The sequence below is a fragment of the Halichoerus grypus genome, chromosome 9 (genome assembly GCF_964656455.1).
Source record: "Halichoerus grypus chromosome 9, mHalGry1.hap1.1, whole genome shotgun sequence".
In the NCBI taxonomy this organism is placed as follows: Eukaryota; Metazoa; Chordata; class Mammalia; order Carnivora; family Phocidae; genus Halichoerus; species Halichoerus grypus.
In genome coordinates, this window is record NC_135720.1 from 83021302 (window position 1) to 83044896 (window position 23595).

At 40.7% G+C, this 23595-nt stretch overlaps 1 protein-coding gene across 49 annotated transcripts in view; it reads right to left on the reverse strand.

Annotated features, from left to right (window-relative positions):
• Positions 1-23595, reverse strand: part of RIMS1 (regulating synaptic membrane exocytosis 1) — a 490044-nt gene that overhangs the window by 203338 nt on the left and 263111 nt on the right. For all 49 annotated transcript variants that reach the window (XM_078055149.1, XM_078055110.1, XM_078055148.1 and 46 more), the window contains 2 exons: positions 22762-23102; positions 18382-19247 (listed from right to left, as the gene is read on the reverse strand). In XM_078055149.1, the coding sequence (XP_077911275.1) occupies positions 18382-19247; positions 22762-23102 (1207 nt within the window). The remainder of the gene's footprint in view (positions 1-18381; positions 19248-22761; positions 23103-23595) is intronic.

The following is a 23595-nucleotide window of genomic DNA, read 5'->3' on the forward strand; positions in this document are numbered from 1 at the left end:
ATGACTGGTATCCTTATAAGACGAGGAAATTTGGACACATTTACAGAGGAAAGGCAATGTGAAGACTCAGGGAGGAGACGGCCATCTACAAGCCATGGAGATGGGCCAGGAACGTATCCTTCTCTCATGGATCTCAGAAGAACCCTGCCAATACTTTGATGTTGGAGTTCTAGCCTCCACAACTATGAGGAAAGTAAGTTTCTGTTGTTTAGGCCATCGAGTCTGTGGTATCTTGTTATGGCAGCCCTAGGAAAAGTATATACTATTATCTCAGACTCAGAAGAGTTTACTAAGATTAAAATTAATCTGCCCTTTGGCATGGAACAGGTGCTTAAAGGGAAAAAAAAAACAACACAAAAAACAAAAACAACCTAACTACAGAAGTTCAACTCAGTTGGTAGAACAAAACACTCAAAGATGGTTACAGGCAATAACTATTAAATCCAGAATAGAAATAAGAACTAGAGATACTGGTACCACGATGTATGAAGAAGAATGATATAGAAGGGGTAATATCTGTATTTCCAGCATGGCAGCTGGCATCAGGGAAGTCAGTATCTAGAGATTCAGTTTCTAATTTCTGGACAGGGATTGGTGAGGGCAAGGCAAAGTTTTAGTTCTAGAGGGACTTGGGCAGCAGAATTGGATCGAGGGACATAACCAAAACATGGCAAAAATCTAGTGCCTGGTCTCAGAAATATGTTAGAAGCCAGACTGCTAGGACTGGGTCTAGACTGCAGATAGAACAAGTAGCTGGGCTGCTAAATGCTAGTCCTCAGAAGGTCTGGCTGGAGCTAGGGACAAGATGAGTTCCAAGCTCTTACAGCTACAAAGAGAAAATGGCTTCAGGGGCAGGGAAATCAGGCAGAACTCAACACCCATAATGTCTCCTTCTCTGCTCAATAGTGTGTGAAAGGAGAGATTTTTTTTTTTCCTTCTGAAGTCTCTCCCAGGTCTAAGATCCTGTTATTCCGTTAAACTGAACCAAAAGTAAGAACAATCTTTTCATTCACTGGATAAAATGGGTCAAAAACACTGCAGTATGATTCTGCATTTTAAAAGAATATTGAAGAACAACTTATTGAGATAAAATAGTGGCACTAAAATCTTCAATATCAAATCTTTTTCTAAGTGTACTTTGAAACATAAATGTTTCCCCTTAAAATGACCTTTAGTTATAAACTTTTAAAACATGATATGTTAAAACTGTAAGCATATATTACATATAAAATTTGTGTGATTATTTTTAAAAATGTAGCCCAGATTTTAATTTAGTTTCTCCTGATTCAAGAATAGGAATCTCTTTCAGATGTAACTAAATGACTAATATTTCCAGCTATGGATTATTTTAGGAGAAATATTATTGGATATAATCGTGTTAGATTTACAGACTTCATTTCTTTTCTTTTTATAGAATTTCCTTTTAATCACAGCTCTTGTTTTAGAATCAAGGCGATTTTTTAGTAGTTATATATTAGGCAGAAATTGTAACTCTGAAAAAGCCAGCCTCTCACCATGATGATTTCCAAAATTTGCTTAACATATATTCTTAGAAATTAGGAATTAGCATGTTAGCTCAGACCACACACACACACACAAGTTATTTGTGTCCTCTCAATCTCTTCCTAAGATTTAAATTGCACAGATGATTAAAACAGCCAATGTCCGTTCCATATCCACTGTAAGAAGAAATTAGTTCTCAGAATCCCTCTAAGGCATATAAACTGTAACATCTAACACCCTAAATCATGCCTCTTTCATTAGTTGAAAGGGAGAAAGAAACTGATCTTTCTCTCAGCCATCCCAGACAGTAGTCTCCCTTCTCTTTTGTGACAATTCTTATCCCTGTCCTTTGTAATATCAAAGAAAACCAGGGCAGGTAAAACTGTTGGGCTTTGGTATTAAATGTCATCCTGCCCAACTGCTGGTCCTACAGCAATCTCTTTCCTCTGCATAGATAAAGAGGGTAAATTAAAGAAGATGTTAGAGAAAGCATTTGGTTGAAAGTTAAGAAGTGGAGGCAGAAGTCTATAAAAGTGTGTTCGTCAGCATCTGTGTGAAATGGGCCAACCAGAAGGACCTAAAAGGAAACAGGACAAAAGAAATGAGATGGGTTCTTCTGAGAGCCCCCACTAAGGGCAGGGGTTATCTTCTAATCATATATTCCCAAAGCCTGGTAGGTACCTGTCATATAGTATGAACTCAGTAAAAGGTAAAAGAGAAGCCAATGCTGTTACATTCTATGTGGATCCATCGCTGTTTGGAAGTTGTGGCTGCTAAAATACCATTTATGAAAGTCACCAAAACTGGTTATTTGCAACTTAATGAAGGGGACGTTAAATAGCAGTTTTTTATGTTTTCCTATTTTAATGGATGTCAAATTAATGCATGCACATGATGAAAATTAAAATAAATAAGGGCTTGATACATAGCCACAATAATTCATTTCCCCTCACATCCCTTCTGCCCACACTACCAATTCCACTTCTCAAACTTATTTTCAAATATTTATTTTCTTAGTTCTTCAAAGCACTCTAATTTTTAAAAATAATTTGCCTCTATATGTTGACTGCTTTATTGGAGATATTATCTACTGCTTTCAAATTTTAAGATAATACCTGTGGTTAAAACTCTAATTTGGGATTTTATTATTTTTTTTAAAGAATTTATTTATTTATTTGACACAAAGAGAGAGAGAGAGCACAAGCAGGGGGAGCGGCAGGGAGAGGGAGAAGCAGGCTCCCCTGTTGAGCAGGGAACCTGATTCCAGACTTGATCCCAGGACCCTGGGATCGTGACCAGAGCCAAAGGCAGATGCTTAACTGACTGAGCTACCCAGGTGCCCCTCATTAGAGACCTTAGCTCACTTTATTTACATCCTTTTGCTTTCAAATGCCAACAGTTTTATTTCTCCCTTTATACTTCTGTATTTAAATATACATAATCCTATATTGCTTGTCCTAAAATTTGAACAGGCTATTTTAACTTCTGAACATTCTAGATGAGAATATTCATGTGCTTACCTGCACTTCTCCCCGTCCAAGTCCTTTCACCTCCATATCGGTCAGTTTTACCTTTATTTTGACATGGACAAAATATTTATATTTAATTATGTAAACATATATAAGTATTCAATGTGGAAGGGAGTTTATTCTATAAATTGAAAAACAGTAAGGGGCACTTACAATATTATTACATATAAATACTCCAGAACCAGGTACAAATAATGTGCAGAAGTTAAATTTCCTTTTCTAGGGATGAACTATCAGGGTTCATGTTCACTTGGAGGAAAATGTGCCTAGGTTAATAGCTGAATGGGCTGTATCAATTAATAAAATAATGTCACATTTTTGTTTGCTTCATATTTGAGACCTGATTTTCCTTAAGTTGTTTTTTTTTTTTTTACTTTTCTGTTTTTCTCAGTGTTTGTTCCTTTTTATTGTTGAAAAAAGAGACAGCCTTTCCTTACCCAGTCAATAATGTCATATAACTCATCAGTCACTGGATATTTCTTAGAATCCATGACATTATCCTTAATAAAGATTTTCTTCAAGGAGCCCCCTGGAAATGGTCTCCAGTTTTAATTTTTACAGATTGCTTTCTGCACACAATGTCATTCAGGGATTTCTTTGCCCTGGATTCCTGGGTTAGCTCCACTATTTCTTGTTTCTCATTTGTCCCACATTCTTATTATTCTCAGTTTTCTTGAGTGATACATCTTTAAATAATTTTCTCAGAAGGAGATTGCAAAGTAGGTTTCCTGAGAACTTGGAGTTGATTGATGGTTTAGATGTGCACGGAGTTGTAGTTTCAAATGGTTTTGCTCCATATACTTTAAAGGCATTGAACAGTTGTAGTCTAGAATCTACTGCTGATGGGAAGTCTAAGGGCAGTTTAACTCTTATTGTTGTGTATATGACCTAGTTCATTTCTTAACCTCCAAAAGCTTATAGATCTTTCCCCTTTTCCTTGGCATCTTTAATGGTGTTGAACTTTTTCCTGTTTCACAATTATGACCTCTGGATCATCCTCTGAGCTCCTATGTGTTTCCTCATGGGTCAGTTTCACGTTTACTTCTTTTTTTGGACCGAAAGGAGTTTACAGGCTTTGTGTCAGCTGTTATTTTAATGTCTCAGATCAGGTTATTTTACTTCCTGGCTAGGAGAATTAACTCATCCCTGAGGCAAGTTTGTGATCTTGAGTCCGGTTGTATAGTCTCATACCTTGTCCAGGTATCTCTGTCCAAGCGCTTCAGTGTTATGGGTTTTGGTACCCAGAGCTTTCCATTTAAGCTTAGTTAATAACTTTAATTTTTCAAAAAATATTTTACACAGAATATCTGTGCATTGGGCAAGGAAGCTGCCCTGGGGATGGGGGCTTAGGCATTTCAGATGTGTCAAACCTGACCAGGAATGTAGCATTTCATACTGTTTAGTTTCTGAGCAGCCTTCTGCTCTTGAATTAACTTCTTACTTTTAGGGTCTACTTATTTCTCTTGGTTTTTTTTAGTTCCTCCTGCTGGCATTCTTCATAGTTTGTGGTCTTTGTTGTTCATTCATATTTAAGACTGACCACACACTGGATTTGTGTAGCTGGTGAGAATTTCCACGTAGGTCTTTTTAGCCAAGCTGCTGTAGTGGACACAAGCAGTGTCTCCAGCATCTGTGAATGAATGGAGCTTGTGAGCTGGCAGCCTTCACTTTAGGGTAAACAACATATGGAAGTCAGCATTTAGCAGTAAAGGTGCGGGGGCCACATCTCCAGAATCTCTGAGTCTTGCTCAGGCGGTTCACTGGATTTCTTCTTGATTTCTACCTGGGAATTCAATGTGGGGCTGCTCTTGCTGTGTGTAAGGGGGTAAAGAGGAGGAGGGAATGGTAAGGAGAACAAACAGAGTGATGCAGTTGCTCTGTCAACAAATATTGAATGAATCTGCCAATCTGAAGCTCTCCTTCTCACTTCCTGCTCCACAGAACCTGGCGTCTGGGTCTTAAGTCTCTGTAAGGTGCTTCATGGCAAACAGTCTTCTTCACCACCACACCCTTGTTTACTTGGAAACCTCTTATGTCTAAAAGTAGGAGCTAGAGTATTATGCTAAGGGAAATGAGTCAGTCAGAGAAAGGCAAAATACCATATGATTTCACTAATATGTGGAATTTAAGAAACAAAAGAGATGAACATAGGGGAAGGGGGAAAAAGAGAGAGAGAGGGAAGCAAACCATAAGAGACTCTTTCAACCACAGAGAACAAACTGAGGGTTGATGGAGGGAGGTGGGGGGGATGGGCTAGGTGGGTGATGGGTATTAAGGAGGGCACTTGTGATGAGCACTGGGTGTTATATGTAAGTGATGAATTACCAAACTCTACACCTGAAACCAATTTTACCATATATATTAACTAACTAGAATTTAAATAAAAACTTGAAATAAAAAAATAAAAAACACAAAGTAAAGAAAGCGGGTAAAAGTAGGCTACTTTTTTCTTTCCATCTTCTGAAAACATCTCATCTGCTCATAGCTCACTTCCCTTTTCTTCACTTTTATGGGATCTCGTGGGGTAAGAAAAATAAATGCTTAGGTTTGGGCAGTCATTTGAAGACAAAGCCCTTTTAAGCTGTATTTGTTTTCAGGTTACAGTTTTTTTTTTAAATGTCTATAGCCAAATTCTTACCAAAGAACCTGATTTTATCTTGGTGCATCTTGTCTCTCTATAAAGTCCCCAATAAGAGTCCTCTGGATAGCCAATAAAAAAATGTCATGAAGGCAGAAACCATGGCTATGTATATGTGTGTGTTTAACTTATTTAATCACTGTACCTCTAGAACCTAGCACCGTGTGCCTGGAATGCATTAGGTTCTTATAGATATTTTGTTTAATATCATGTGTATCATCCAATATTCATGTAATGTTACATATAAATTAATACATAAATAAATCTAACCAAATTTTAATTGCAAGCCCTCTTAAGTTATAGGAAGAAGGACTAAGACTACCAAAAAGATAAAAAATGCATTCTTTGCTGTCAAAATACACAAGTAAATCAGTAGCTTCTGGTCAGAATTAAAAGTTCTGTGAGTGGTAGGCAGTGTACTGCTGGAGCGCAAAGAGGATACTCCCAATACTTTTAGTTTAATGATTAAAGAATAATATAAAGAATTACATTTACATTTAAAGAATTTAGTACCTGATTTTTGCAAGGGTTCCCAACTCTTTTTTTTTTTAAGATTTTATTATTCATTTGAGAAACAGAGATAAGAGAGAGAGAGAGCATGAGCAGGGAGAGAAGCAGAGGGAGAGGGAGAAGCAGGCTCCCCACTGAGCCAGGAGCCTGATGTGGGGCTCGATCCCAGGACCCTGGGATCATGACCTGAGCCGAAGGCAGACGCTTAACCATCTGAGCCACCCAGGCGCCCCAAGGGTTCCCAACTCTTGTTCCTGATTCCCCAATGATTAAGTTGTCAGGTACCCAAACTTAATAGTCAATAATTTACAATACCTAAAACCTATACTCTGGCCCATGGAAACTGTCTTTGTGTTTAGGGGGAAAATTCACACCTGTTACTAAAGGTCCATAGTCTTATTTGATATCCTTGCAAGTATCATTTCTTAGAGTAATCCAGATACCACATGCTCCTAAAAGGACTGCTAAACACTGCCTAGAAGTAATAGTTACAAACAAACCAGTTAGGCCTTGTTATACAGGTTGACCTCAGAAGCCATTCACAGAGTACTTTAAAAGTTTAAAGGTACAATCAATTTGTGTTGTAGTTTCTGAGTTGATTCAAAGTCAGTTAAGCGGGAGAGGATAAAAAAGGAAATCCTGTTATCCAATTTCAGGCTCTTCTTCCAACTGGCTCCGTCTGAGGATTTATACTTTAAGTTCTCTGTTAAGTGTAGCTTCCTCCCCGATCAAGACAGCAATGCTTCTATGTTTCTTCTCAAAACTGGTGCCATTTCTTTCTCTCCTTCACAATGGTACCATCTTTGTCTCTTTCTTTACTCTCAGACCTCTCTACTCAGTTCCTTGAGGCACAAATCTTTCCTAGGCCTTGCCCCAATGGGTCATATTACACATTTCATTTATATTCAACTCTATCTTGTAAGCAAGAATTAATTCACTGTCTTTCTTTTTCTTCTGAAAAGAAATTTATACTATTAATATTTATAAGCTAAGAGACAAAAGATGCCCAATTTTCCCCAAATGGCAAAAGCAATATGGCATTCACTTTGAAAACATATGATAATTGACCTCAATTTTGAGACAAGCCCACTAGAGCTCACTGTTAATCGCTCTGTGTGTGTGTGTGTGTGTGTGTGTGTAAGAGTGGAATTATACCGTACGTAAACGATTATGTTGAATATAAAGGCTGTGTTGCCTTCCAGATGCCATTTGACCAGGTTATCTTTTTTTGTTGAATTTTAGGACACAGCAAAATTATATCAATATATCTGGAAAAAATATCCCTTTGAAGCATTTATTAAACTGTGGAGAAATGAAACACATTTCATTGTGTAATTTTTCTTTATTGCTTATTTCTCTACAGAATTTAAGTTCTATGAGGGCATAAAACATATGTTATCTTTTTCTAACCTCAGTTTATATATGGAAAGTGCTAAATACATATTTGCTGATAAATAACAAACCAGCTCCACATAACGATAAAATTAGAATAACATCAATGACAAAAATGGTATACATACAGTAAGTAGCTACCTTATGCCAGTGATATGATCTGAATGTTGTATCCCCCCCCAAATTCACATGTTGAAATCCTAACCCCCAAAGACGATGGTATTAGGAGGAGGGGCCTTTGGGATATGCTTAGGTCACAAAGGTGGAGCCTTCATAAATGGGATTAGTGCTCTTCTAAGAAACCCCACAAAGCTCCCTAGCCCCTTCAACCAAGTGAGGAAACAGCAAGAAGGTGCTAGCTATGAACCAGGTAGAGGGTTTTTACCAGAACTCGACCATGTGGGCATCTTGACCTTGGACTTCCCAGCCTCTAAAACAGTAAGATATAAATTTCTGTCATTAATACACTACCCAGTCTGTGGTAATTTTTTTTTTTGGGGGGGGGAGCCTGAACAGAATAAGAAATCCAAGCATTGTATTAAATGTTTAATTTATATGTGTAACTCTTAAACTGAACAAATGAATGGATGTGATAACTGTGCTTTATAATAAATAAGAAATATATATTTGGTCTTAGTGAAGGTTCTAGTAAAGAGCTTCTAAAATCCTTGGAATTTCCCAAGTGATGAAAGCCGTGTTAGGTTAATGAGGTGACTTTTAGTATGTGTGCTTCATAAGGGAGAACTTACTAAGGTGACTTTTGGACCACACCTAAGGATGGGAGCTGGTTGCCTGGAGAACCAATCATGTGATTAGAGGATTGGAACTTTAGGTTCCAGCCGCCTGACTTCCTGGGAGAGGGGGACTGGAGGTTGAACCAACTGCCAATAGCCAATGATTTAATCAACTTTGCCAAAGTGATGAAGCCTCCATAAAAGTCCAAAGTAGTAGGTTCTGAGAACTACCAGGTAGGGAGCACATGGAGGTACGGGGGAGTGGCATACCTGGAGAGGGCATGAGAGCTCTGTGCCCTTTCCCTGGAACTTGCCCTATTCATCTCTTCCACCTGGTTGTTCCTGAGTTATATCCTTTTATAATAAATCAGTTACCTACTATGCAAATGGGTTTCCTAAATTCTGTGAGCTTCTCTAACAAATTAATCAAACCCAAGGAGGGAGTTGTGGGAGTCTCTGATCTATAACCAGTTGGTCAGAAGCATAGGTAACAACCTGGGCTTATGATTGGCATCTGAAGTCAAGGGCAGTCTTTTGGGACTGAGCCCTTAACCTGTGGGATTTGATGCCATCTCTGGGTAGAAAATGTCAGAAATGAATTAAGTTGAATGCTCGCGGACATCCTGCTGGTATATGAGAATTGCTTGTTGGTGTAGGAACTCATTCTGACATGCGCACACACACACACATATTGGAACTGAGTCCAGAAGCCAAAATAATGAGCTATAATTAAAATGCAATTTTAATTTGTCTCCCACTGCCCTTTAAATTTTATTCCATGGGGATAATCTTCCCTTGACCCTGAAACTCACAACATGGCATTCTCTCTCCTAAGATATCTCTTCCCAAATCATTTTTCTTCTCCTCACCCCATTAGATCCTATAAGACATAAAAATAGTTTTTACCTTTTCTTTATATCTTATGCATATGAGTGATTATCTCACACTCATTGTGATGTTAGGTATCTATAGTATAGATACCATGAGCAAAATCAAAACGGGAAGAATGTTAATGTAGCATTCTATTTTACATGCATCATCTCATCAAACCACTTAATAATCTTACCATGTGGACAGTGGATACTCTTATCTCCATTGTTCCAACAAGTGAACTAGTACTTACGGAGGTTAAGTAACCTGTGCAGAGTCACAGGATACTGCAGATTATCGTGGCTGGTTCCCTAGATCGTCCTTAGAGGACAATGGTGGGGTTTGGTAATAAAGGCATTAATAGATACTACAGAGAATGGAATTTCTAATTCATTTTGAAATAGGAAAATGTCTCTCCTATACTGATAAAAAGTATGTTCTTTACAGTTAATGTTTCATTTTGTAAACACTGAGTTGGGATCGGTTAAAATATTAGAATAAGGCAACTATTTGATTAGAGTTTATTTTCAAGATATTTATTGAAAAAGAGATTCATTATAAGAGAAAACAGAGTTGTCTGAATCAGACAACGGCAAATGTGATGCCCCTGTGTTCCCAGATTTAACCTCCACTTCGGAGGTGTGTATAGTCGCCAACATTCCCAGAATGATAATTCCTAAGGAGGGAGGACAGTATGCAGAGGCAGTAATTCCTCACATTACACTAGTTCCATCCTTCCAATTACCCATGCCACTAGTCATTTTTTCTTTCACAATCTGTTCGTATTGTAAATAGTTGTGAGATTCAATTCTGTTTGATTCTATGCCCATTGTGATTTAAAATACATATTCAGTAAGAACTGATGTAGAGTCCTTACTTTAAGAAATGGGAAAATATATATATATCCATTAAGAGTTATCTGCACACCAATTAAGCACACCCATTTACATTTTTATTTAACATTTTATTATTTCAGGGGAGAAAAATTTGTGTTTACAAAACAATACTAAGGCACAGAAGGCAGCAAGAGTATCCTCACCTGTGATTTTTAAAGATTTATTTATTTGAGTGGGGGGAGGTGGGGGGGTAGAGGGGGGAAGGGCAGAGGGAGAAGGAGAAGCAGACTCCCCGCTGAGTGTGGAGCCCCACTGGGGCTCCATCCCACGACCCTGAGATCACCAACCCATACAAAACCAAGGGTCAGATCCTCAACTGACTGAGCCACCCAGGTGCCCCACCATGTGACTTTTATTTTATTTTTTTTTTAACAGTATACTTGCCCAATTATTTTTTTTTTGTAGTTTTTAATTTTATTATATTATGTTAGTCACCATACAATACATCATTAGTTTTGGATGTAGTGATCCACGATCCATTGTTTTCGTATAACACCCAGTACTCCATGCAGTACGTGCCCTCCTTAATACCCATCACGGGGCTAACCAATCCCCCCTCCCCCCTCCCCTCTAGAACGCTGTTTGTTTCTCAGAGTCCATAGTCTCTCATGGTTCATCTCTCCCTCCAATTCCCCCCGCCATTTTCCCTTCCTTCTCCTAATGTCCTCCATGTTATTCCTTATGTTCCACAAATAAGTGAAACCATATGATAATTGACCTCCTCTGCTTGACTTATTTCGCTTAGCATAATCTCCTCCAGTCCCATCCATGTTGATGTAAAAGTTGGGTATTCATCTTTTCTGATGGCTGAGTAATATTCCATTGTATATATGGACCACATCTTCTTTATCCATTCATCTGTTGAAGGGCATCTCGGCTCTCTCCAAAGTTCGGCTATTGCGGACATTGCTGCTATGAACATTGGGGTGCATATGGCCCTTCTTTTCACTACATCTGTGTCTTTGGTGTAAATACCCAGTAGTGCAATTGCTGGGTCATAGGGTAGCTCTATTTTTAAATTTTTGAGGAACCTCCACACTGTTTTCCAAAGTGGCTGTACCAACTTGCATTCCCACCAACAGTGTAAGAGGGTTCCCCTTTCTCCACAACCTCTGCAACATTTGTTGTTTCTTTCCCTGTCCATTTTTGCCATTCTAACTGGTGTAAGGTGGTATCTCAGTGTGGTTTTGATTTGGATTTCCCTGATGGCTAATGATGATGAACATTTTTTCATGTGTCTGTTAGCCATTTGTATGTCTTCTTCAGAGAAGTGTCTGTTCATCTCTTCTGCCCACTTTTTGACTTGATTATTTGTTTTTTGGGTGTTGAGTTTGAGAAGTTCTTTATAGATTTTGGATACCAGCCCTTTATCTGTAGTGTCATTTGCAAATATCTTCTCCCATTCTGTGGGTTGCCTCTTTGTTTTGTTGACTGTTTCCTTTGCTGTGCAGAAGCTTTTTATCTTGATGAAGTCCCAAAAGTTCATTTTTGCTTTTGTTTCACTAGCTTTTGGAGATGTATCTTGAAAGAAGTTGCTGTGGCCGATGTCAAAGAGGTTACTGCCTATGTTCTCCTCTAGGATTTTGATGGATTCCTGTCTCACATTGAGGTCTTTCATCCACTTTGAGTTTATCTTTGTGAGTGATGTTAGAGAATGGTCGAGTTTCATTCTTCTGCATGTGGCTGTCCAATTTTCCCAGCACCATTTATTGAAGAGACTCTCTTTTTTCCATTGCATGTTTTTTCCTGCTTTGTCGAAGATTATTTGACCATAGAGTTGAGGGTCCATATCTGGGTTCTCTATTCTGTTCCATTGGTCTGTATGTCTGTTTTTGTGCCAGTACCATGCTGTCTTAGTGATCACTGATTTGTAACATAGCTTGAAATCAGGCAACATGATGCCCCCAGCTTTGTTTTTCTTTTTCAACATCTCCTTGGCGATTCGGGGTCTTTTCTGATTCCATACAAATTTTAGGATTGTTTGTTCCAGCACTTTGAAAAATGTCATTGGAATTTTGATCAGGATGGCATTGAAGGTATAGATTGCTCTGGGTAGCATAGACATTTTAACAATGTTTATTCTTCAGATCCATGAGCATGGAATATTTTTCCATCTTTTTGTGTCTTCTTCAATTTCTTTCATGAGTGTTTTGTAGTTCCTAGAGTATAGATCCTTCACCTCTTTGGTTAGGTTTATTCCGAGGTATCTTATGGTTTTCGGTGCTATTGTAAATGGAATCATTTCTTTAATTTCTCTTTCTACAGTTGCGTTGTTAGTGTATAAGAAAGCAACTGATTTCTGTGCATTGATTTTGTATCCTGCCACATTACTGAATTGCTGGATGAGTTCTAGTAATTTGGGGGTGGAGTCTTTTGGGTTTTCCACATAAAGTATCATGTCGTCTGCGAAAAGAGAGAGTTTGACTTCTTCTTTGCCAGTTTGAATACCTTTTATTTCTTTTTGTTGTCTGATTGCTGTTGCTAGGACTTCTAGTACTATGTTGAACAACAGTGGTGAGAGTGGGCACCCTTGACGTGTTCCTGATCTTAAGGGAAAGGCTCTCAGCTTTTCCCCATTGAGGATGATATTCGCTGTGGGTTTTTCATAGATGGATTTTATGAACTTGAGGAATGTTCCCTCTCTCCCTATACTCTGAAGAGTTTTAATCAGGAAAGGATGTTGTATTTTGTCAAATGCTTTTTCTGCATCAATTGAGAGGACCATATGGTTCTTCTCCCTCCTCTTATTAATGTGTTCTATCACATTAATTGATTTGCGAATGTTGAACCACCCTTGCATCCCAGGGATAAATCCCACTTCATCGTGGTGGATGATCCTTTTAATGTACTGTTGGATCCTATTAGCTAGGATTTTGTTGAGGATTTTGGAATCCATATTCATCAGGGATATCGGTCTGAAATTCTCCTTTTTGATGGGGTCTTTGCCTGGTTTGGGGATTAAGGTAATGCTGGCCTCATAGAATGAGTTTGGAAGTTTTCCTTCTGTTTCTATTTTTTGAAACAGCTTCAGTAGAATAGGTATTATTTCTTCTTTGAATGTTTGGTAGAATTCCCCAGGGAATCCATCAGGCCCTGGACTCTTGTTTTTTGGGAGGTTTTTGATCACTGCTTCAATCTCGTTACTGGTTATTGGCCTATTCAGGTTGTCAATTTCTTCCTGTTTCAGTCTTGGCAGCTTACAGGTTTCCAGGAAGGCCTCCATTTCATCCAGATTGCTCAGTTTATTGGCATATAGTTGTTGATAATAATTTCTAATAATTGTTTCTATTTCCTTGGTGTTAGTCGTGATCTCTCCCCTTTCATTCATAATTTTATTAATTTGGGTCCTTTCTCTCTTCTTTTGGATAAGTCTGGCCAGTGGTTTATCAATCTTATTAATTCTTTCAAAGAACCAACTTCTAGTTTTGTTGATCTGATCTACTGGGTTTCTGGTTTCCAATTCATTGATTTCTGCTCTAACTTTAATTATTTCTCTTCTAATGTGTGGCTTAGGCGTCGTTTGTTGCTTTTTCTCTAGTTCTTTAAGGTGTAGAGTTAGTTGGTGAATTCAGGATTTTTCTATTTTTTTGAGTGAGGCTTGGATGGCTATGTATTTCCCCCTTAGGACCACCTTTGCAGTATCCCATAGGTTTTGGACAGATGTGTTTTCGTTCTCATTGATTTCCATGAATTGTTTAAGTTCTTCTTTGATTTCTTGGTTGACCCAAACATTCTTGAGCAGAGTGGTCTTTAGCTTCCAAGTGTTTGAATTTCTGCCAAATTTTTTCTTGTGATTGAGTTCCAGTTTTAGAGCATTGTGGTCTGAGAATATGCAGGGAATAATCTCAATCTTTTGGTATCGGTTGAGACCTGATTTGTGACCCAGTATATGGTCTATTCTGGAGAAAGTTCCATGTGCGCTCGAGAAGAATGAGTATTCTGTTGTTTTAGGGTGGAATGTTCTGTAAATATCTATGAGGTCCATCTGGTCCAATGTATCATTCAAAGCTCTTGTTTCCTTGTTGATTTTCTGTTTAGATGATCTGTCCATTGCTGAGAGTGGAGTATTGAGGTCTCCTACAATTAACATATTGTTATCAATATGACTCTTTATTTTGGTTAACAGTTGGCTTATGTAGATGGCTGCTCCCATGTTGGGGGCATAGATATTTACAATTGTTAGATCTTCTTGTTGGATAGACCCTTTAAGAATGATAGAGTGTCCTTCTGTGTCTCTTATTACAGACTTTAGTTTAAAATCTAATTTGTCTGAAATAAGAATTGCTACCCCAGCTTTCTTTTGAGGTCCGCTGGCATGGAAGATGGATCTCCATCCCTTCACTTTCAGTCTGGATGTATCTTTAGGTTCAAAATGAGTCTCTTGTAGACAGCATATGGATGGGTCCTGTCTTTTTATCCAATCTGCAACCCTGTGCCGTTTTATGGGAGCGTTTAGGCCATTCACGTTGAGAGTGATTATTGAAAGATATGAATTAATTGTCATCATGTTGCCTGTGAAGACGTTGTTTTTATAGATTGTCCCTGTAAATTTCTGTTGTAGATCACTCTTGGGGTCTTTCTCCTTTTAGAGAACCCCCCTTAATATTTCTTGCAGGGCCGACTTAGTGGTCACATATTCTTTCAACTTCTGCCGGTTGTGGAAGCTCTGCATCTCTCCATCCATTCTAAATGAAAGCCTTGCCGGATAAATATTCTTGGCTGCATGTTCTTCTCATTTAGTACCCTGAATATGTCTTGCCAGGCCTTTCTGGCTTGCCAGGTCTCTGTGGATAGGTCTGACGTTATTCTGATGTTCGTCCCTCTGTACGTAAGGAATCTCTTCCCCCTAACTGCCCTTAAGATGGTTTCCTTGGTTCTAAGATTTGCAAGTTTTACTATTACATGCTGGGGTGTTGGCCTGTTTTCCTTTATCTTAGGAGGGGTCCTCTCTGCCTCTAGGACTCGAATGTTTGTTTCATTCCCCAGATTAGCGAAGTTCTCAGCTACGATTTGCCCAAATACATCTTCTAGCCCTCTCTCTCTCTCCACTCCCTCCGGGATTCCAATTATTCTGACATTGGAATGCCTCATGGTGTCACTTATTTCTCTGATTCTATTTTCATGGATTCTGAGTTGTTTTTCCCTGGCCTCCTCTTTTCCCTTTTTATCTATTATACTGTCTTCCAGATCGCTTATTCTCTCTTCTGTCTCAGTTACCCTAGCTGTTAGATTATCTAGATTGGATTGGATCTCATTGATAGCATTTTTAAGTTCTGCCAATTCACCTTTTATTTCTGCCCTTAGAGACTCTATGTTGCCATTAATTGATTTCTCCATTCTAGCCATTGTCTTCACAATTGCTAGCCTGAATTCCATCTCTGACATCTTGGTTATGTCTGCACGCATTTGTAAATCTGCAGCATAAGTCATAATCTCTGAGTCTTTTCTGTTTTGGGGGCTCCTCCTCCTAGTCATTCTGTTGATGGGTGTTTGAGGGAATGTATAGAGTCAAAATTATTGACCAGAACCCAAGCAAGATGCACCTGTTTTCTTGGGACCTTAGGGTCGCTGGCCTCTTGTTTTCCCAGCCTGTCTTCTGCAGGAGGGGCCTGCTGCGCTGTTACTCAGGCAACCCTGTTTGGGCGGAGTTGCCCTGCGCCCCTGTGGCGGGGGATGGGCTCAGTGGGAATCAGTCTTTGGGGCTTTTGTTCTCTGGCGCCTTTCCCTGGGGGCTTTCCATGTCTCTTCCGCGAGTCAGAGCAGAAGAGACCGTTTCCAACCCTCTGCCTCAGAGCAGAGAGACCGCAGTCTGTTCTTCAGTGAGCTCTACAGGCCACACTGTCTCCATTTCTGTCCATGTTGCTATAAACTGCAGAGGCCTGGGTTGTGCGCCCCTCCGCAGTGCTGCCTCCACGTCAGGGTACCTCTCTGCCCTTTGTGCTTCTAAAACCGCCAGCCGCTCCCAATTCACACACGCGACTCCGCTGCTTGGGGTTTCCACCCCAGGGGGTTGCAGTTCACCCGCACGACCCGGACGCACCGGGTTTCTGTCTGGGAGGCTGCAGTTCGCGTGCATGCGACCCTCGCTCCGGTTTCGGGGGGGGGGGGGGGGGGGGGGGGAACTGCAGTTCGCGGGCGCGCGACCGTCGCTCCGGTTTCTGTCCAGGGGGGCTGCAGTTCGCGTGTGCGCGACCCCAGCCGGTCTGGTTCTCCCCAACCCTCCCCCGCCCCCCCCCCCCGGGGGCTGCCCTAAAGTTCTTTCCTGACGCTACCGGTCTGCCAGTCTGTGCCCCGCCCGCTGCGCGCGAGGCTGTCACTTACCGGCGGTGTAGGATCCCCACGTCCAGGCACCCTCCCGCCACCGTTTATCCTCAGATATCTGCCGGCAGGATCACGGCTCTCCGCTTCCTACCTCAAAACCAACTGCCTGCCATATTGCTTGTAAAGATCCAGATCTTCTTACATCTCAGGCTGGTTTCCTGGGTGCTCAGAGTGGTCTGGTAGTTATCCAGCTGAATTCCGGGGACCAGTTGAAATAGGGTCCCCTACTCCTCCGCCATCTTTCCCCCTCCATCCACCATGTGACTTTTAAAAAGCTCATACACGATATGCATAAGTATATGCATACTGACTTATAAGTCAAACATAAGTCGTCAGAAGGTGTGCTTAAAGAGCCAAATGATCCCATATTCATATAATACTTTAATTTCTGTCTCCCACTGCCTTATCAATTTTATTCCATGGGGACAGTCTTCCCTTGACCCTTCCACATTCTGCTAAGTAATCTCTTCCCAAATCACTGTCCCAAAACAGCTATTTTAACATGAGTTGCAGTAATTATGACAGAATGAACTTTCTTAATTGTTTCCAAATCCATATATCCATTCATCCATACATCCACCCACCCATCTATCTAGACAGCTAGTTAGCTAGATGGATATATGTTTGTATATGTATATCTATCTATCCATCCATATATATATGTAGAGAGAGAGAGAAAAAGTAGACAGAGATACAGAAGGGGAGAAGACACAGCCATGCAGTTTGAAGATAGAGAAGATGAGAAACCCAAGTGACTTTTTTATAAATTTATAATATTTAGTATATAAGTTAGCAACTATAAGACAAGCCAAAAAACTCTAAAAATAGTCATCCCAAAATATAACTAAGAAACACTACAACAAGGATGATGACCACCACCATCCAGTTTAGGACTGTGGTCAATTTAAATGTGAGTGAACAGCAGAATGAAGTGAACCTTCAAAAGAAACACAATTTCAACATTAAATTGAAGTATTTTCTAGACCAGTATTAAGTTATCTAAAGGAACTTACTGTGATGATTGCTCCTGAGCACCTGAAGTGTGACTAGTGTGACTGGGAAACTGAATTTTTAAGTTTCTTTAATTGTAAGTAAATAGCTACATGTGGCTAAGTATTGTACAGTGCGGAACAAGACAAAAAAAAAAAAAGTCGGCTTATCACACAAGGCTCCAAAATGTTTTATAATATGATAGGTAAAATAAACTTTTACTACAAAGTTACTATCCAAAGCAATATATAACATCTGCATGGTATATTTTCTTCACAAGCTGTGAAGAAAATTCAACCAAAACTTGAAAAATACTACCTCTCTGGAATACCACACCACTACAGTTTAAAAACAGGTACATTCCCCTTTATCAGGAATAGTTTTGGTTTTCTAGAAAAGCATTTTCCCCCAAGTCTCCCCAGAATAATAACTTAAAAACCTAAGACTGCATACTGAATTTCCCAGAATGACAAGAGCCAAAGTCTTTAAGATAACCCAAATTTGAAGCTTGTGATTATGTTTCAAAATTCTACCAAAAAGGAAGAAAGCAAGCAAACAAGCTAAAAACCTTCTATTCTATTCCCCGTGAGCCTGTCTGTGAGCCTTCCACGCTGCACTTTTCCCCCCACTTCTATGGAACTATGGAGATACAACTGACATACAGCTCCGCGTAAGTTTAAGGTATGCCGCATAATGATTTGACATGCATAGTGCGAAATGATTACCAAAACAAGTTTGGCTAGCATCCATCTTCTTATCTAGTTATAATTTGTTTTTCCCTTGTGATGTGAACTTTTCGAATCTACCCTCAGAACTTTCTAACATACCCTACTGCAGTGTTAACTACAGTCATCACGTTGCACCTTTCAAGCCGCACTTTTCCCCCCTGCACACACGCGATTCGGCTCTCCGTACGCGCGCACCTCCGAGCTCCGCACACGCGCGCCTCCGAGCCTCAACAGCGTCCCCGTGCCTGCTCGAGCCGGTCCCCGCCTTACCTTTCTCGCTGACGCTCTCGCTCTCGAGCTCCACGTCCTCGCAGCTGGTGTACTCCGGCGTGGACACGCCCTCCTCCTCGGAGCTGCTCACAGACATCTGCCGCTTCTTCCCGCCCCTCTTGGACCGGTGCGGCTTGGGCGGGGACGGCCGCACGGACTCGGACTGATCAGAGCTCAAGGAGTCGTTCCGCAGCATGGTCTCCACCTTCTCGCGCTTGGACTTCCTGATGAGGACGGCCGAGCTGGGGTCCAGGCGGCTCTGCTTCCTGAGGGGCTCCTGGGCTTTGGGCTCCAGGGCTTCTGCGGGGACCGGCCCATGCCTGGGTGCCGGCGGGCTGTGGTTCGTGAGCTGCTTGGCGCCCGGCGCCCTGGCTTCCGCAGTCCTCTCGGCCGAATAGGCCCGCGGCGACTCCGGCGGCGAGGCCCTGGCGGCGGCCGGTGCGCGCTTGCCGGCCTTGCTCTCGGGCAGCGCGGCGCCCGCCTCGGTGCGCGGCAGCGCCACGTCGCTGTGGCGCCGCTCGTGCCTCGCGCGGGACACTCGGGCGTGCATGCGCATCTGCTGCTCCTCTGGCGGCGGTTTCACCGGGTACCGCGCCAGGTTCGGATCGCTGCGGTACCTGGTCTGGTACTCCTCCTCTTTCCTTTGCTTCTCGTCGTCCACCGCTTTGCGATCCTCTCGTTTTTCCGGCACGTCGGGGTAGTCCTGTGACCGCCCTTTCTCAAGCCTTCGGCTTTCCCGCCTTTCTTTCCGCTCGCGTTCTTCCACGGCCCCCTCTCCCGGCTGCACCGAGGACTTCGGCACGCGTTTCCGCTCGCTCTTCTGGGCTCCTTTACCATTCTGCTCAGAGAGCCCTGGAGTCTTCTTCCTATGATATACGGGAACATGAAGAGGGAAAGCAATGTATAAAGCTAAAAATGAAGACCAGACCTAAGAAACATCGTTTCTTCGCATTCCATTTAAATCCTTTCAAATGATTCGTTATAATTGAATGTCTAATTAAGCTATTTGATAACCACATTAAACCTGTGTATCTGATTAGCTTTCTAAATAAAGCTTCTTTACATTACCGCATCTTAAGGAACTTTAAAAGTTGTTTTCACATTTCAAATTCTCCATAAATTAACTAGGTGAATAAAAGCCACCAATAAATCAATTCAATAAATGAACAAGTCGTATGCTAAATTCTGCTGTAAATGAGACTTAAAAATGTTTTAGATGAAACTAATTTATGTAATAATATAGTAGCAAAAGATAATATACACATGTCAGTTCAATTCTAAATATATACTTGAATATATCTGGACAATACATATGGACAATCATAAAAGAAATGTGAATACAAGTATGTTCATTTCAAAAATTAAATCTAGTAGCACTTCTTTAATAGTAGAACAAAAGTAATTTTGACAAGATCATGTGCACCCACTTTTAAGGGAGTTGGTTAGGAAAAAAAATGGTTGAACCTTAGCCTTCATTTTACCTCCCTTGGGCAAAATAACAGAAATATTGAAGTATTTCAAATTATTATTCATTTTCCCTCCTTCCCCCTCTTCTTTTCCCTCTCCCTCATTTCAGAACACAGTACCAAAAAAACACACAACAGTTTCGTGTTCTACTTTTCTCTCCATCCTGTTGAAGGCGCTGTAAAGATAAGAGTTTGGCAATATTTAAATCTTGTAGATATATCACTCATTTGCCCCTTTCAGCCCTTTTTGGTACACTGGAGTGCACCTAATTTGGGAAAGTTCCAGCAATTATACCAGAAGTTACAAAAAGTAGGGGCCTTGTCTAAAGTGTCCTGATACTATATGATATACCACACTACTAAGGTGGGAACAACCTAAGCTTTTTTTTTTTTTTTTTTAAATCTTGAGGCCCATAGAGGGCTTTCCAAGGGGAACATCTTATGACTGAAAGTACAAAAGCAGACGTCATGCATAAAAATCAAGAAAAAATGCAAGATGAGAAAAAGGGCAATTTCTATTGTGGGTTACCAAAGTAGTAGTTGCTATGATATACCTTGGGGTCGGTTTGAGGAGGGCCCAGTAATGGTGGAAAGAAAAGGTGAAGGGTTTCAAATGGCATAGGTAAGCAAAATAGCATGGCAAATTCTGCTTTAGACATTTAGTTCACATTGGTCTTTTGAAGTGAAAGGGATTTTCATCAGAGTGTGGAATTCCAAGGGTGGCTCTGCAGTTTAACAATGTAAGGAGTCCAGTAGGAACATATATTAATAATCAAATATAGTTTTCATAGAAGTGTGAGGATTGTACCGCATTTAGTAGCTCATTAAGGCACAGTGGATCTTGGTAGAAGCTTATATTGAATCAATTTACTTTCCTTGAAATGCTGATAAATGATGCTTACCTCTCAAAGTTCACATGAGCATTAGAGAGACCATCTGTGACAATGCTTTATGGAATACTAGAGTGCCATGCAAATGGAAGGAGTTCTTCAGTCTCTCTGATCTTTGCTTCCCTGAGTATGCCTTTCCTCACTTCTCCCTCTAATTATTCCATTTCCACTAGCTCCTGATGAAGAATTCTTCAATAAATTTAAACAGACTGACAACATTCTTTTGATCTCACTTATCTCTCTTCTTTTCCTTCTATATCCCCAATGAGTATTTTCTTAAGTACTTATATCATCAGTAAGTAACATATAATCAGCAACAGCATTTGTCCCTATCAATCTTCTTCAAATTTCATCTAAAAGTTGCTTCTCTGTCCTTATTCCTGAAATCTTTGTAGTTTTTTTTTTTTTTTTACCATATGTCAAAAACAGGTTTCATATTTTCCCCTAAAAAACTTTACAGCTCCAAATTCTCTTACTTAAAGGTATCATTTTCTGACCAATCCCAAATTACACCTTTAATAGTTTTGGTTTTTTTTAACCCACAATGCTCTGTCACCAAAAACTATCCATTATACCTTCACTGAACTATCTCTGGTGTCCTCTGTGTGTCCTCTATACATAGTTTAGGTGCACTCATTCTCTCTTTCTCAAATGTCCCCTCCTACCCTGTCTACCTACCCTATAACTCCTGGATATCCTAGAAAGCCTAATTCAGAAGGCACCTCCTCTTTCCTGTGGCTCCCAAAGTACTACATGTATTTTCTAGCTTTGATCAAATCAGCCTCTGGTACAGTAAATTGCCCAGGTGTCTGTCTTCCCTAGGATTTAGTGTGGTGTCTTCCCTAGGATCTGTCAGAAAAGGGATCATGTCTTACTCATACTTATATTCTGGTTCCTGGCACAGTGTTTGCTTATAGTAAACACACAACGGCTACTGGCTTGAATATGGCTACGTTCACTGAATGCCTCCCATGTGCCAGCTTCTGAACACATGTTCCCATTTCACCCTTGCCACGGCCCTGCAAGATGGGTTGTTGCTGCCTGGTGTGATAGAAGCAGGACTGGAAGATCTGCTTAACTTAGAAGTCCTTGATGTTATTCTATGGGCTTTGTCTGAAAAGGGGAACCAAAGCCTTCCTTGGAGCCTACTCTCCCACCCAGTGGGATGCATAAGGGTCATACAAACAAAAGCAGCAAACCTAGTCTTAACAACAGTAACCAGCCTCATAAAGAAGGGCTATATCCTCCTTGTTAACACTGTCTCCCAGTGCATAGCCTCCTGTCTGGTCGTAAATGCATTGCTGAATGAAGGAATGAATCAATTAAAGTAAATTATCTGATCATGTTAGCCCATGCTAAAACCCTCCGTAGCTTTCTATTATTCCTAGGATAAACATCTATAAAATTTAACCTGGCCAAAAGGCCCAGTATGACTTGGGCCCTGATACCTAACCAGCCACCTCTCCCGGGCTTTTCCCTGCTCTCCTCTGCTACTCACACTCTTGGCAGTGGGCGTCCTTTAGGTTCTCCCATGAGAACTTGTTTCCTCAGGCCACATGCCTGTGCATCTACCTGGAGTCCTCGTCTTCACCTGGTTCATTCCTAGTCACTTGTCAGAGCTCAGCATAAAAGAAATGTCCTCAAAGAAGGTACCTGTGTACCTTCCACTGGGTCAGGTTTCTCATATTCTCTCAGAGCACACTTTCCATTAGAGTGCTAATTCTATAAGTGAATAAATGATCTAAGAGCTTTTCTGAGTTCAAGGCTGGAAGTCAGTATCTCACTCGGGTGACTTGTTTACATGTGTGCATGTTATGCAAGAAAAGCTTTTCCACAAAGGTCTCCTTGAGGAATGATGCATTCTAGAGATAAACAAAGCACCTCAGGGCTGTTGTTGCCTTCCATGTGGGGCCTGAGAAGAAGTACCTCCACATATTCCTCTTAATAGCAGTTAAATTCTTGAAAATAGGCTTAGTCTCAATACAAAACCTTGCCTTTTGCTTACAGGGTTAACGAACTATTACCTCTCTCTCGGAGGTTCACTTCTAGACCTGGATGAAACCTGCTTCTGTTCGGGCCCCACGGCTTGCTGTGAGGACTCAGCCCCTTTGCTCCTGTCTGGTTGAGCGCTGGGAGGAGCTGTGTCCTGGGAGGAGGCAGCTGCTGTGCTCAGGGGTGTCTGCGATCGTGAGCGCTCTTGGAGCCGTGCTTTCTTTTCTCTTGGTACCTCAGAACCAGCACCTGTGGCTGTATCGCTTAAGGCTCCATCCTGACTTGGCTGCTGAGGGCCACTTCCAAAGAACCACGCCCCAGATTTGGTTAAGATTTCTTGTTGCTTTCGACATAAATTGCATACCCACATAACCTATTTAAAGAAGAGAGAACAATATAAATTTTCTATGCCACTTGGAAATAGTTTCTCTTTAGCACATATTAAAATATCTTTTCAGGGAAAGAAGAATGCTTGTCATCTTTATACTTATCCTTGTGAATTTCTTATGAAAATGATCCTTGCACAAGTCACAGGCAAGTACATGAAGGCCTAGACTGGCACCCATCTGAAATCACAGCACCTCTAGGTTACCGGAGTAGTGTTTTTTCCTGGTGTTCTAACCCTGTAATTCTGAGTTTCCTCTTACCATGTATCCATCACATTTTGTATGACTGAATCTGAAGTTTCTTTTAAAATATATGTTAGTAAAAATGTTCTGAGCGGGGTTGGATTGATTACAAAAATGTTTTAAAGAGCCATAGAATTAATATTTATGTACATAAACCTCAGTGTCTCAAAGGATGTAGAAAATATCTGTCTTCTCAAAACTTATGCATTATTAAAGCCAATATTAAAAGATATTCAT